The sequence below is a fragment of the Temnothorax americanus genome, unplaced genomic scaffold, assembly GCF_048541705.1.
Source record: "Temnothorax americanus isolate GAGA-0224 unplaced genomic scaffold, ASM4854170v1 Scaffold3, whole genome shotgun sequence".
NCBI classification, from domain to species: Eukaryota; Metazoa; Arthropoda; class Insecta; order Hymenoptera; family Formicidae; genus Temnothorax; species Temnothorax americanus.
In genome coordinates, this window is record NW_027509442.1 from 4,770,947 (window position 1) to 4,787,816 (window position 16,870).

General features: G+C 34.4%; 1 protein-coding gene across 1 annotated transcript in view; it reads right to left on the reverse strand.

Moving 5' to 3' along the window:
* Positions 1-2: 2 nt before the first annotated feature.
* The window catches only part of Cow (Proteoglycan Cow), a 119,662-nt gene continuing 102,794 nt past the window's right edge, over positions 3-16,870 (reverse strand). Inside the window, exons 7-10 of the mRNA XM_077411099.1 lie at positions 6,209-6,431; positions 4,301-4,460; positions 3,305-3,531; positions 3-2,645 (exon numbers count right to left, since the gene is read on the reverse strand). Coding sequence (XP_077267225.1) covers positions 2,515-2,645; positions 3,305-3,531; positions 4,301-4,460; positions 6,209-6,431 — 741 coding nt within the window. The 3' untranslated portion in view covers positions 3-2,514. The remainder of the gene's footprint in view (positions 2,646-3,304; positions 3,532-4,300; positions 4,461-6,208; positions 6,432-16,870) is intronic.

Sequence of the window (16,870 nt, forward strand, 5' to 3'; positions counted from 1 at the left end):
GATTTCTACAACAATCTTTATTCATAAAGAATTCTTACAGCCACGTGTACAATACCGATTAAGTGAGATATTTACGGTAGCTCTTGAATGAAGTAAAAATTCTTTACGCTTTGATCAAGTGCATACCTTACAAAAATCATCATACGTACGAAGATCATTGACGATGATTTTCATTGTATATAATCATATATATATACAATATGCAAGACTCGATAAAACTATTTTACGTTTCGCTTGTAGTTATATTAATTAGTCTAGGTCGACAGTACAATAAGTCAGGCGGAATGCAAATTGCGCTCGATGCAGGAAGGAATATGCGTTAGCTCATTGCGGACGATGTCGTTTATCAGTTAAATATGTAGATATATTTTTAAGTGTCATCTACATACTTCAATGCGCAAGTTCAACACGCCATGTCCATTAAGGCAAGACATTATGGATAAATTGACAAAATGATATTAAGTTATTCTTTAAATTAAAAAAAAATATATATATGTAAAGGTGCACAATTTGTTATAAAAGTCGATAGTTGATGAAATCGCAAGGATTGCCGTAGTGTAGTCACGAGTTATCTTAATAAAACGCGCGTTAATAGAAAAAAAAGATAATGAAATTGTACATTTAGTTTGACATATTTAAAAATTTCAGTACATACAATTGTTGTCTTTGATCAATACGCGACGAGTATTGTTTTCCCTGAATACTTCGTAGAAGGAATGCATTTCGAAGTGTGAAACGCGTTAGGCTTGCAAAATGAATTGTCACTTTCATTCTAAAAATGAGACACGTGTAGTTTTTTGTATCGGCTATCTCTACGTAAATTGCCTTCTAACGCTAGGGGCATATTCACATAGTCACACTGATCTTTTTTTTCTTTTTTTCTACGGAGATTACATGTTACTCTAATATCTACGGTGTACCACACACTCTTTAAGTAAAAGTTGTAAGTAAAAATGCTTATAATTACAGTAAATGCAGACGAATCACGACGTCGAACATTTTCTAGCTTCGTAGAAAACAACTCTCAGCATTGCACGATGGATGTCGTCCCGATTGCGGACGTAAAGAATCGTAATGCATAATCTCTGCGCGAATCGAGTCGCGCAATGTATAATAGAATAATAATAATAATACTTCACGTTATTTTTATAAGTGATCTCTCACTTCTTAACAACCAGCTCGACGTCCTATGATCGTGATTGAACTGCGTAGTATTAAATAGATCATTAACGAGTACGAAATAGGTCGTTCTTTATTCCGTATGTCTTATAGTAATTTTATAACGCAAGACGGCTGTGAGGAAAAGAAGAATAACTTAAAGAAAAACATTCTGAGCTTGCCCGACAGAATGTAATAAATAAGCGGAATAACGGCGAGATACTCTATACCGCGTTCGGCGAAACACAGCCGAAAGTGAAGTGGCAAGAGCTACGAAAACCTATTTGCTTCGAGTGATTCAACTAAGTTCCAGCGTGTGCAAGTGTGACAGTAGCAGAATGACATTCGCATCCGCTCGTCTTTTCTTCCCGCTTTCTCTTCTTCTCAATCAATTTAATTTCGTTCAATTGCTGCATTATTATTACGTAATTCATAATTAGCATTATGTTTCAACGTTAAAATCGACATCGTTAATCTAGCGATTAGAAATCATACGCTTATGGGGTTCTTTCACTTGTTGTTTCCATTAAATACAATTTAACGTGTCACGACGCGTATGTGAGTTCTGGTCGATACGACGAAATTACCTCGTTTTCCGTCCTTCTTTCTCATTTCGCAAATATCTTTTTTTTCTGTTTTGTATACGCATACACGATACGTAATTATATTATTTATAGATTTAATTGTGCGTGGAGATACCTCGACAGGCACAGAGGTAATCCAACGGTCGGTGTTCAGCGCGGCTCGCAGCGGAATTTTCTCCCTTTCTCACTACTCCGTCACCAGCAATCCTCACACACGTGCATACACTTTCGGCCATATCTGCGTACTCTCTACACGGACTCTATTGGATATTGCACGGAATTACGATTGCACGGGATCTACGATTGCGTAGACTGTAGACGCCGCTTGCCGCTGGACATACGCGATTATTGCACGACATGGCAAGACACTTGCTACGTTTAATGTTGATCGGAACTTCCTAATTGGGACGAAGGACGCGACTAAAGGTCGTTACGATGATTCGACAACGATCTCTGGTGATTTTACGCAGCGCGCGATTTGCTACGGATCCGACCTTCCCATAACTAATGATCGTCGTGCTTTTTCGTTGCTCTCGGAACTTATTTAGGCTCACGTTTCGTTTCGTCGCGCATGAATCGCGACCTCGACAAAATCGACGGGCGGCCAAACGATGACATGGAACACCTGTGATCACAACTCGGCGGTATTCCTGAAGCCGACGGACGCGCGCGCGCATCTTTCTTCGCTTTTGACTGTGCGGTCGATTCTCTGCTCTTAGATGCTTGATTAAAGATACTGCGCTTCCGTTGTTGGCCGCCGCCTTTAACGTGTCTAAAAATCTAGAGGTTGATCGGCTGAGCCCTCAAGGTCCTGAGCGGAGTCGGTACCACCGTCTTCATCGTCGTCGAGATCTACACTGTTGGTTTTGAGCCCACCGCTGCTGATTTTATTCACAATCGTGTCTGTAAAGCAGTTCGAAAGATAATTCAGGGATGTAGATATTCTTGATGAAAAGAATATATGATTCTACTTACATCTTCAATTTCCAAATAATCTTATAGTTCTATTACTATTATTATTAGAATGAGATAGAGAGAGAGAGAGAGAGAGAGAGAGAGAGAGAGAGAGAGAGAGAGAGCTTCAAAAATAGTATTTAACAAACATGATAATATTGCTTATCAAAAATAATTGTTGCTTAGCAAAGATAGAAACATGGATGAATAATGTTCAAGCTGCGATTGAATATTTGACTAATTATAATTTAGAAATAACAAAATCTTACTCTTGATTTAAATTTTGGACAAGATTTTTCAAGAGTTTTAAATTTAATTGCGTGTTATCACTGTTACCAGGATTTGACCTTAAAAATTGCAGAAAGACGAATTCGATTTAGATTTTGATGAAAAAATTACTTGGTTATTAAATAGAAAAAAATATTATATTTTTATTTTAACCTTCATTATTGAATATTGTTTCTATATGCGCAACAAAGTATTAAATCTACATGTGATTCCGAGAATCAAAATTCTCTTATTAATTTTCTCGTTATATTTTTTTGACGCGCTAAAATTATTTACTAATTTTACTAATTCTAGCATTTTAAATATTTGTTATTCAATACCGCAGTCGGGCTTCGTGCCGCGCGTTCTGGTACCAGCAAACTCGACGCCGTGCGGATCGACGCACCAGCAGAGACCAAGGCCACGATGACATTGGGTGCTGCGGTAATATCCTCGCGAATCGCAGGCAGGTGCAGAATCCGGCGATGATCGTCTGCGCACAGCGGCACACGGACGTTCGGCCTTAGAGAAGCATCCACACCATTCAGGTCCGCTCACAAAAATATCGCTGAAAATATAATGCCAGAAATGTAGCGTTACGTAACGTCTCTCCCTTTCTCTTTGATTTTTAAGAGTTCTTTTTTGACAATAACGACTTTGTCGTAAACGCTTAATAAGCTAAAAGTGCTTAAATTATATATTGCATTAAATATATTATATAATTATAATTTTTATAATATATGATTATGATTTTATAATACAATGTAATATAATTTTTAAGGGTTTTATTTTAAAACAATAACGACTTTTTAATAAGTACTTAGATCATTGACACATTAAATATATAATAAATTTTATGTAATAATATCAATAAAATACATTGACAAAGAGGTAGTCGTAGCGTAGACAATACGTGTAAAATTTTTGCAATGTGAGAAATTTTGAAAATAATATATAACAAATTAGCATTATTAAAATGCGCAGAATATAATGTACAATATATAGATAATATATAATATTAAGCAATAATAATATAAAAGTTAAAGAAATTAAATATATATAAGTAAATAATAAAGATTTTCTGATACATGGACTAAAAAGAATCGTATCTACTGCAGTAGAGTTAATAAACGCATGTGCCCCGACGCAGTAGTAATGTCACGCGATTGGCCAGACCAAACTATATCTGGTCTGGTAAGATGTATCTCTATATTAACATGCACTTCACTTATTATATTCTAAATCATTATTTCCACATGTCTTGTCGTCTTTACGCGTGTACGATCATGAAACGTCTCTCTTCGCATGCAAAACAGGAATTCGCAGACGACTCTTACCTGTCGGTATCGCAACTATCCAGGAAGGGTTTCAAGCATGGTTCATTCTGGTCATGTTCCAGACCGTACAGCTCGGAGAGTGAGAGTCGGCCGTCGCTGTCGCTGTCCAAATGTCCGAACATCCACCTGACCTCGCTCTGACAACCGATTGGGAAGTGACCTGAAATCGTTCGATGCAATATAACATTCTTATATATGTAAGAATAAGAATATATATATATATATATATATATATATATATATATATTCTTAATAAGATATATATTTGTATATAATTACGTTTATATATATTTTTTTAATAAGATATGTATTACACAATATGTTTATATTATAATTTACATATACACGTCGTATTCATATTATATTTCTTATATATATAAAATATACTTTTAAAGACCCCTACTTTAGACGATCCATAATTTGCATTAAATTAGGACAGAATTTTATTTATAATTTTGTGTTGTATTTTAATATACATACAGGTATTATATAGATATGCGTTTTATACATATTTATAATGTGTGTGTGAATTCCGATTCTTCAAATGTTTTTCGTATTACGGCACATAAATAGAATTCCATTCTAAATTTCAACGCAAATTACAGATCCTAAAGAAGTTTTACAAAAAGGTCAGTGAGCACGCACGCGGATAAGTTAACAAATTCATGCGAAAAACAAGAAAGTCTTGTATAAAATATAAATATACAATAATATTTTCAGATTGTAACGTGCTCATTCTATTTTATTCAGATAGCAATTTATTTAAAATTTGAATTTAAAAAAACTCGAGTTAAAAACTAAGGTTAAACCGAAAATGCCAAAGTCTATCGATCTCCGTGTTCGGTAACTTTATGGAACAATTATTTAGTTTAGCGCGAGCAGAGAGAGATTCACTTGTCTACTTTACCTAATATTACCGTACATCTTCTTTTGTATAATGCAAAAAAAAATAAATTACAATAAAATTATAACTCGTTCAAAATGTAAAAGATGATCGGTCCTCGAGAGTTATACAATCTGCGGACTATTCTCCCGTTTGTGGTCCAAGGATGGTTAGTCAAACCACCCCTCTCGATTCAAGCCGGGATCGTCGGTTGCATATAGCTGTGCGCATAGTACAATTTGTTTTGCCCCGAGCAACGTAATATCGTAAGATCAACATGGATACCGGAAGGACAATATCGACAGATAGTACCGCCCAAAGTAATAGGGACGTTCCCGGGGCGGGAAACGATTCATTGTATCGGGACAATTTCGAACTGGGTACGAAACTGATTGTCTCCAAGTCGAATGGCGCGCGCGCACTGTTAGTACTTCGGGAACTACCACGAGTAACGTTCCGTACACGTCGCCGATGTCCGTCCACTTCTACAAGGACAATTAGTCTCCCTTGTACCCCTTGTAGAACCCCCTCCGTATCCCGCGAGAAACGTTTCAATGCGCTTGAAACGCATTCCGCGGTTGTACGCGTCAGACGGCTGCTTAATGCGACTTTCGTAGGTCGATGAGGTGTGTACCGTAAAACGTAAAATGTTTAACAAACTCTTAGATTTTGCTTAACGAGGATTTCGAGAATCAACAACAGATGTCGATGAAATTTTAAATAAAAGGGAACGCCGAATTCGTTAAATCTACGGGATAAGGAGAAGTTATTTGAGTCGGTTAAAGAAAAAATTAGATAAAAAATTTTCAAGACAAGAAAGAGCTTCAATTTCCTTTCAATTTTCAGGGTAGAAATCGAAGAGCTTTTAGTCATGGGGCTTTTTAGTTTTTTTTAGAGCTTTTTGTCTTAAAAATTTGCTTTAATTGATTCAAATAACCCCTCCTTATTCTCAAAATGCTGCAAAATGTCAATTGTATTTATTTCGCAAACAACCGCGTTGAAATCTGTATCATACGTTTTTCTACCTTTAGGCTTGGGATGCTGACGGCGATGCTTGGAGTCTGCCATCACGACGGAAAACCAGTCTAGGAGACGGTTGGCCATCGCGGGTTTGGACGACGACGGGCAATCTGTATTTCTGGATGGTGGCTGCACGTTGTACATTGCTTTCAACGGTGGCTGGGTCTTGTCCGTGACTTCGTTGCTCATCAGATGCTTGTCGTCGTATCTGTTCGCGTTAGCGAGTCCCTGTAACATGGAACATCGGAGATATATATACACACACATCTATATACCTATCACAATACCTATTGTATGTATTATAATATTACCATATTATTATATGATATAATCATATAATACAGTATATCATAAATAGTTTATGATATACTATATACTATAGCATTTATATTTTTGCGGGTGTATGTGTGTGTTATACCTGAACTTGTTGTATGTATGTGTAAATGTAGTGTAAGGATTCGACGAGCATTTTTATGGGCGCTAATTGTTACGTAAAATGCATGGAAGAAGAAACAAACTCGATAAAATAGTCGATATTATATTTTACACAATTCACAATTGCACTTCGGTTACATCATGTTTCATTACGCTTTTTCATTTCATAAATTTTCCATCATAACGTAACGATAATTGCATTCGTTATCGTAATTCCGATAATTAACCAAAATACAAGCTTCGCTTTTTCGCGGTAAGCACAACTAACTGGATTATTATTTGCCTCAAATGGTTAGCATTTTTGATGTTTTATTGTTCAACAAATTAATTAAATTCTCGGATAAAATGTATAAATAGAAATATCACGACATGTAAAGTAATTATAAATACCGTTACATTTTTGCAAATATGTTTATATGCCGAATTCAAATACTCGCATAAAACGTAAATAATTTAAAAAAATTTCTTGTTACTTTAAAAAATTAAATAAATTAGTAAATATTTTATTTATAAACTTTGTACAATATCAAATAAAATTCACTTTTTAGCCATGCTAAAAAATTGCTACATAATTATTATCCTCTCATGAAATTAAAAATTTAATAACTTTTACACGACGGACGTCTATAAACGAAAGCATGCTTGCGTTGAATCATTACTTCAGATTTATTTACGATACTTTATATATTTTGAACATTCTTCGAATGTTGATAATATTTTAACTAACGGTATATACAGTAAGAGCATAAATTCATTTAATTGCTTATTAGAAATTTTTTAACAAAATAACTTTCTTCATTGCAAAGAACTGTGTCTTGATTTGGGCCATGTGGTCCAACGTCTCTACTTACTTTAATTGTAAATCAGGAGCAAAGAGGTCACTGAGATACTTAATATTGCTATCTGAGACTATAATAAATTAATAACTATCATAAAGCCTAAATTTCAGATCCCAAGGCACCTAGCATATTAAGCAATGTGGAACCTTTGACATCCCATAATGCCCTTTTGCATGCGATTCAAGAAGCTAGCGATGCTGCTATATTATTGATACTTTCACTGTCCTCTGCACTGATATATAATTTAAGCCTGGACGCGGTTATTTAATTATACAATAAATGCGATGTATGTAATAAATATCTAACTCTTTGTGCAGAATAAAAAAATGTATGTTAACTTTAAACAACTAATTTAATTAATCGGTTAAAATTAAAAAACTTTAGAAAATTTATTTTTACTCAACAAATTTAATCAGATAAAATTAAATTTATATCATTTAATTTAATCTTCTCTCTCTCTCTCTCTCTCTCTCTCTCTCTCTCTCTCTCTCTCTCAGTTTAAGATTTTATTTTCTGCTTTCTCAATTGAATATCTACGTGGTTTAAATGTATAGATAAATATCTGTTTATTATTGACATACAAACTAAAATTTCAGCCTATCTGCGAGTTGCAAACCTAATTCTCTCTTTGCAAACATAAGGGTTCAGTAATTTAACGCCAACAAAGTTTATATATTCATCTATTTCCATCATGTGCTAAAACTATTCAAGCAATTAAAATTAGATTCTCCACGGAATGATACGAATTTCGAATTGGGCTCGCCGAATAAATTTTTAAAGAATTAGCGACTACGTGCGCCCGCGTTTGATTAGAGCTATTCGTGGAATTTCTAGCGACGCTCGGACTAGCGCGGGTAATAATTAATTACGTTAGCTGCAATCAGTTCGTTAATCAACGCTCTCTACTGTCATTCCCGTCCGACCGCGTCTCCTGACAGCGGAAACTGTTGAATGATCTCTCGATTGCCAATTCGTTTAATCATATCGCCGGTCCCTCACTCGCGCACGTGCATTAAACCTCAATGGCTAGGTTCGATTAATTACGGCCGGACTGACGTTGACGTGTGACGTATGGACAAATAATTTAGCCACGGTTATTTCGTGTAAATCGTAAATCACGAAAATTTTCGACTCCGCTCAAGATATATTATAGTGTCTCTCATTATATGAATAAGAAATTCTTTCGCAAAAGCTGTATATATTGTTATTTTCAATCTTACTTAATTTTGAGATTTTTCCTCAAACTATGCAAATAATTCTGCTTCAACTGAGATGTTAAGATCATCCCACTGCACTGTACAGATTTTCTTAATTAAGATTATCAATCATTTTTAGATTATAAACAATTCAACAACAGAAAATATTCGTGAAAATATCGAAAATTAAATAATAAGAGCGCTGAATAATAAAATTATACTTTCTTCATTTTATTATGCATGAGTTAAGAGTTTTATTTCTCCGGAGTTTTAATTATACTAATTATATATCATTTATAACAATAAGCGTTAATAAATTGAAAAGAATAATAAACTTTCGTGAAATAAAATAAAATCAAGACTTAAAGAGTCAGTTATTAAAATTAAGATCGACAGTTCTGGGACATTCCTTGCACGAGACTTATCTTCTCAGAGCGAGAATATATTTTGGAAAAAAATTAGTTATGCGTTGTAAAAAGAAGAGAGTTATACGGATAGTTGAGAATAGCAGTATTACGGTAGACGACGAAAGTATGCGGGATTTCAGTGAGGCGATGACGCGTTACATCAAGACAAGGCGATGTAATTTTATTGAGCCCGGTTTAATTACGCGCCGGATGCGACTCAAAGTTTCGCGTTAACTTGTCATAAAGGGCTGATAAGTATACGATGCCAACGCGTAATTTAATAATTAGGTAGCAGCTTGCGGGAAGAGCGGCTTGCAGTTGAATTCTATTTTTAAACTGCAGTTCATCGCGCATGGAATATCTCTCGTTGCGCTTGTGGCTCGTATATTCTGCAGTTCGTGTCACAAAAGCACAGTACGACACTAATTCCTCTTCTAGGAAAAGTAATGTCAGGCACCTTCGAGATATCTAGGAATTTCATACGTGTTTGCGCGATTGCCGTCTCGGATTCGAACAAATTTAACCCCTTTTAGATCCCTACGATATACGGAATGTCCCAAAGCTGGATCGTTATTGTTTTCATTTGCGTGTACTCTTTAATACAGAATCGACTTTTCTCTAACAGAAATTTCGTTGACCAATATTTTTTAAACATAATTTTTATAGTGCAATATTTATATATATGCACATATTTATATAATTAGGTATATTAAAGAACACAAAAAAATTTTACAATGCTGTTTTTTACAATGGTGTAGCAGCTTATTCTTAAACTATCCTTAAGAATAGCTAAGGCTTAAGCCTTTTGTAACTTTTTAATAGCGTGAGCAAAAAAATTACTTTTGCAAGCAAAAAGTAGCAAAAAATAGCTAATACTTTTGGTATTATTAACTTTTTGCTTTGACTTATGTATATGTTCTTTTGTATGTTTTTTCCAGCCCTTCGTAATTTTTTAATAGCTGGAGCAAAAAAATTACTTTTAAAAGCAAAAAATACAAATAATTAGCAAATTAATTCCATGTAAAATTTTTTGTGTTCTGATAATTTGGCACATTTATATATACAATCTTATTAATAGATTTTTATTAAGTATAGTTTAAATTACATTCTGCTAAATAAAAAATAACGTTTTGTTAATGTAAGTAGCAGAATTTATTTTATCGATAACAAATGATCGAAAAATCTACAGTTTAAAGAAATAATTCTAATTCCGCAATATCCCACATATGTGCACTTTTAATTTCTACTCTACTCTTTGATCAGATAAATGTTTTTGTAAATAAAGTATTTTTGCAAGCAATGTGTTAAGTCTAAAATATGGACAATAATTTACTAAACAAATAACGTACAAGATTATATTTTTCACAAAGTAAAAACTATACAGAATCCGTATAAACAGGTATATCGTAAATAAAGTATTTTTTAAATAAAAATATCAGAAAAATTTTAAATTACATAACATCGACAAAAATATCATAAATAAAAAATTTTCAGAAATTTTATTTTGCTTTAACAAAAACTAGACACCTATATATAAATAAATATCTCCATATTGGAGAATGAGAAAATATTTCGAGCAAATAAACTAAATCCCAAACTAAGAAAAATATAAGAATGAGAAAAGAATATAAGAAACAGCTAATATGATCTTTCCGAGAAAATTTTAAGCGAACAATTAACAGAGTTTTAATTGAAGATTTTTTGCCATCTCTGCATTTAATGTTAAAATTTAGAAAAAAGCGAAAAAGAATAGAAGAGAATTAAATTTTTGCCGAGGCAAAGTCGGTCATGAATTCACCAAAGAACTATACGTAGTTGAGAGAACGTATGCGACTTTCGACAGAGTCTATTATGTCTGGATATATTCTCCTCTTGCTTTGTGTGTGAGTGTTAATTTCCTGAGACACGCCTTTCAAGAAGTGTAATATCTTACGGTAGCTTAAAACGATTTCTCAATTGTATTTCTCACGAGTAGCGTATGCACTCTGCGATTACTCTGTTCAATAAGAGTAACCGCGCGAAAAATGTGCGTTATTTGAAACATCTAGTTAAATACTTAGACATTTAATACAGCACTATCCAAAATTTATTTTAAACGACCTATAACTAGCGTTGCCACCTAAACGATCGTTTTGACCCGGAGACAAAAAAAGGAAACAAGTTAATGTGTATCAATTGTTTTATTATAAAAATTGTTAACTTAGCAAACAAAAATATATAAATTATATAAATAATAATTAAACGATAGTCATTAAACGCCGCTGATTGTCACATTCTCTTAGATCTATCAAAAATTTAAAAGGATACTCTTATTCACAGATAATAATCACTAAGCGTTCACTGAGCTACTTTCTCCGCTGAATGCAGCCATTTAAAGGTACATATGGAATTCAGAATGCCATTTATTCCAATTTTATTTTCTTCTCAATTTTATCTCCAACACCATTCACTCAGTAAATTGTCCAAATTCATTTTTACTTTTTATTTAAATTAGAGAAGATGTTTTATATTTTACACAATTCGGAGAAATAATGACCAAACCCGGAAGTAAGATTATAAGCCTTCAAAACCGGGAGTCTCCGGATCAAACGCGGAGAAGCGACAACCCTAGCTGCAATTCGTATTAGAATTCAAGGTAAGATCCTATTTACAATTTTACGTACCGTGCCATACAAAAAATATTTGAAAAAAATCAGAAAATACTCATATATGTAAAACATATATTAAAATGCATGGTGATAATCGAAAAGTTGATAGAAATATTTATAAATAACTGTTATTTTGCAATAAATGGACAGAATAAAATATTTTTTTTTTTTTTAGAGAAGAAATCCGTTATTTTTATTACACAATACAAACAAAATATAAATTTATAAACTTTTAAAAATAAATAGTAGAAAAAAGCTGAAAATTTGGCTGATTGCACGATTCCACGACATATATTTTCGGAATAATAACCACTTGAATTTGCACAATAAACAGGACACACACACACGCTTTCGAAAACTATTAAATATAGAGGAAAGTCCCCTATGAGATACCACATCTATTTTGCGTGATTGCCGAAAGTTTATGTGCAGAATTAAAAAGTAGGCGAGTATACATGCACGATCGAATAATAAATTTTCCACTAAATAGGTTTTACTCTAAGGGCAATAAGTTCATGATAAAACTATAACAGATAGAACCTATAATTAATTAGTTTAGCAGAAACCTCGCTATCGCATATTAGGAGCCTATCTCATAATAAAGGACTTTCCTCTACGTTCTAACATTAATAACTGTAATAGGTTTTTCAAAGAATTCTAGATATATTCCTCATTTTTATAAATTCATATATGTATAAATCTTTTGCATTATGAGCTAATTAAAACAGTTTTTTTTTCTAAAATATAGTATTTAATTAATTTCAGTCTGTTTACTCATAAAATAACAGTATTTAATCCAGCAACTTGATATATAGTTATCCTGTACACATAGGAATATGCATGACATTAGATTATAAATAGGATTTCACCCTTTGATCTGACACAATTAGATCGTCTAAGATAGACTTAACAGGGGAAATATCTCGCATCTCCTGTCCTCGTTCGCATCTTTTGATCTCTTATCGGCAGACGTCACGTTCGGCACGGTGCGGTAAGATGTAAACTAAAATCTCGGCTAACCGACACTGCACTGAAATCGCGCGCGCGAGACAATAAGAGAGAGGGGAATTGACGCGCAGCGCTCGCAGGATCACGTTCAACCCTCGAAAGCGCATCGCCAGGATCAATATGCCGGGGAAGTGGATCTCGAAACGGTTATCCTTGAGGACGGCGGCAATCCCAGTCTATGTATGTATCCCTTATTAGCTCAAGAGGGCCCGAAGTAAGAACCGATCCTATAATCCTTCATCTCTTCTCGCCCCGTATAAAAGTAGAGAAATCTAAATGTCGGTCTCTCTTTACGACCTCGACGAGTATCCCTCGAGCGCACGGCTCGCGTCTCATTGGTCGGCTATAGCCCCCATGGCGGTGGCTCTCTCGCTCTCTCTCTCGCTCTCTCTCGTATTTTCGAGCAGCCCAGACGAAGCGTCTTTCCATCGATCGAGGGAGAGAGCGCGTCGCCAGACGAGGAGCCGTATAATAACGTTACCTTGCGCGAACGCGGCGCAAGACTCCCTTTTCGCACAACGCCCGAGTAGTACGTCACGGCCGCGGCATCCACGATGACGTACTCGCGAGCCTAACAATAGGTCGATCCGCGATCGTATATCTAATGACGCGGTCGCGATCTGATAATGGCTCTAGACGAGTCTATACAATAGTCGTAAGAGTATATGCAGTAAGACGTAAGCAGTAAGCTATTCGCCAACCACATTATTCTTGAATTGTATAAAAAATCTCATTAATCAATAGTTTACTGCATATAACTCTTACGGCTATTGTAGACGAGCTAATAAATATTTCAAAGTCCACGACGATAATTTCGTCGTTGAACGGGGTCGTAGACGCGATCGCGCGAACAAACGATTTGTCGTTAATATTAAAAAACGTTCAGATTTAGATTTTCTAATTAGTTTCATGAAAATTACATTCTCACGTTCTCGCGTTACGTGTCGTACTCTCTCGGCAATACCAAGAGTCGAGGTATGTTTCAGTTATAAAATACGCTGTCTATTAATTAAGACGTATAATTCGAAATCCCTCTAATTCTCTAAAACTTTCCCGTGGGCATGTTACAACGAAGAGAGCAGTGACAATTAAAGCACGTATAACGGTATAAATTAAAAAAGCTTTTAACTACCGAAGAATAAAGAAGATCGGACAATGCAGCAAGGTTTTTAAAAAAGCCTGCGCAACATGTACGTTGATACACAAGCCCGATAAATATGCTCGTATATATAATAAATCTCGTGGATAGTTATCCCGAATAATACACTATGATTATTTAATGATGTAATTAAAGATTAGAATTGTGGAAGCGCCACAAAACAACGAGGCAGTTTCTGAGCAAGACTTTATCGCGAGGAAACCGTACTTGGATTCAATATGCGAACGCAGAAGTTACGTCGTATACGTGTTACACAATGCGAGCTGAGGAAAGGTCGACTGGCGCTATCGCTATCTTCGAACCTCGCGCATACGTCGATAGCGTGCTCGTCTAAGCTAATTTATCGTGACGTAACGAAGCTTTAATCCGATATTCTCGGCTGAGCAAATTTTACAAAGCGCGAGAGATGCAACTGATACAACTTGGAATATCACGTGAACTTGCAAAGTTAATTCCCGTCAGGTCAGAGAGCGTCATAATACTACGGTTCGTTTTGTCTTTCGAACTCACATCTTATCGGTCACTGGAACGCGAGATCCGATCGCGTGATGATGGTGTCAATATACGTTTCACCGATCGATTCGATCGACCTAAAGAGATTTTAGATTCGATATCCACGAATAAATGGGCGACGTAATTAACGTCAAAAAATTGAGAAAAATACGAGAACAGATAATATCGAAAAAAGTCTAATAGATTACCTCACATGAACATGTTACGTGTCATTTTAACGAGATGCTGCAAGATATAAAATTATAAAAATCTTGTTTTAAAAATACCTCTTCTGCTTATACTGGATTGAAAAATTGCATACATTTTAATAAAAAGAAATTAATGTATCACACGAAATATTAAAACGCAGAATAGATATTTATATAGTTATAAAAGTACATTAATAAAATAGCGACATTATATATATAAAAATAATAAAATTGAATAAAAAAATTCTTAAAATTTTCATATTTTAAAGATAATATTTAGCTTTCGTTTATTTTCCGCCGCTCTCAATGCTAAAAATAAAATTGCTATAAAACACAGAACTGTAAAAAATATATTGTTCAGCTGTCAAAATCTCTCTTTGTATCCTATAAAACTAGTCAAAAAATATTTATAGATTGTGGAATGAGAAAACCACAAACGACTATACATCAAGATTCACATATTTCAAATATTAATAAAATATAAATGCACATTTTAATTTAAAAAAATATGTACATGATATATACAAGGAAGATTAAAACACAGAATGCAAAAAGATATTGATGAGATAGTAACATCATATCAATAATAAAGTTGATAAAAATTCTCCCACAGTTTCACATACTTCAAAGATGACTTCGAAGACGCTATTTAATTTCTTTAATATTTTCTGCTGCTCTCTCTCTCTCTCTCTCTCTCTCTCTCTCTCTCTCTCTCTCTCTCTCTCTCTTTCATAACTATCGCAACGGCGATGTGTATAACCTTTGCAAAAGGTTTTCCATCATGCTATAAATCGATTTGCGGGGGTCATATCGCTATATAACTAAACTTTTATACACACGAAAAGAACGGTATTGCTGCTGAGGTATATAATAATTAAACCATATACAGATATCTAAAAATAATTATATTGGACCATCTAAATAATTATATTGGACGCTCAAACTAGTTGCTAAAATGTTAAAATTTTTGCGGCATGGCATTATCATCATGCTTGAGCATTTTATATAATTATTTTGATGGTCCAACATAGTTATTTTCAGATCTGTGTGGCCAAATTTTTTGTATATGTATTTCAACAAAACCGTTCTTTCAGTGTAAGTCCGACTGTGAATCCATTAACCCTTGACTGGATCGTCGTCCTCAAATTGTCACAGCTGCAAATTGGTATAATGGCTTCCCATCTTACACGCAAACGTAAACGCCCGTGGAGCGGCTAATCCGGATTATAAGCGCAATAATTAACGCATTCGATAATACCTCCAGCTTCATTTCGTAATCTCACGAAATTCCCAGGTGGAGCTTGACTGCGCGATCAATTAGTTGGTTTGCGTAAAACTTCGATTTCGAAACGAAGGGAATTAACGCAATATATAGCGCGCTCTCCTATACGTATAATTTCTTCTAATACGGTCGAACTGGATGAATTAAATAGCTACTCGTCCAAATGTGTGTGCACGCATCGATATAGAAGTAACGCGTAATATATCGAATTACGTTTTGTACAATCTTATAATTTGCGAAATTAATTCGTGAAATATAATAAACTTAATATAGGTACACGATAAAGTACTACATTAATATCCCATTAAATTTAATAAATAATACCGATAATAATGATCTACAATTTATGTATAATAATTATAATCCGCAATGTATTCGTTTTAAACGCGATTATTTGGAAAATTGACAATAACATATTGAAGTGTTATTCTATTAAAACGGCACCTTGTTATAAAGATAATGACATCGCACTCTGTTATATTTCCAGATAATCGTGGGAGCGAGGCTAATGCGAGGCGTTTGTTGCAAGTTTTGTTAATAGAAAGGCGGTTGTAGTAGATACGGGAATCAATAATGTTGGCAGAATTTAGACAAAAGCGTTAATAAGATTTGCTAACAAAATATACGGCAAAAATTAATAGATCTATCTTTTTTAGTTAACAGTAGATTGATGGAAAAAATTGAACAGATTCATGACAATTCAAATAGTACGGCAAATTACTACTACCGATTATTATAGCTAAAAAATGTTAATACTTAATACGTTTAAACAATTATATATATTAATATTTCGCCAAAGGCTTGTTGGCGATCGCATCGAGATTTCGAAGAAATACAAGGCGTGGTCACGCTGCCGTGATAACATAGCGATAAACGCGCGTTATCGTCGACATCAAAGTTTTGATTAGCACGCACTGCAAATCAGGATAATGCCACAACGAAGCTCTGCACGTTTTATCGAAAGGAAGATCGCAAAAGAGGTACGCGCACGT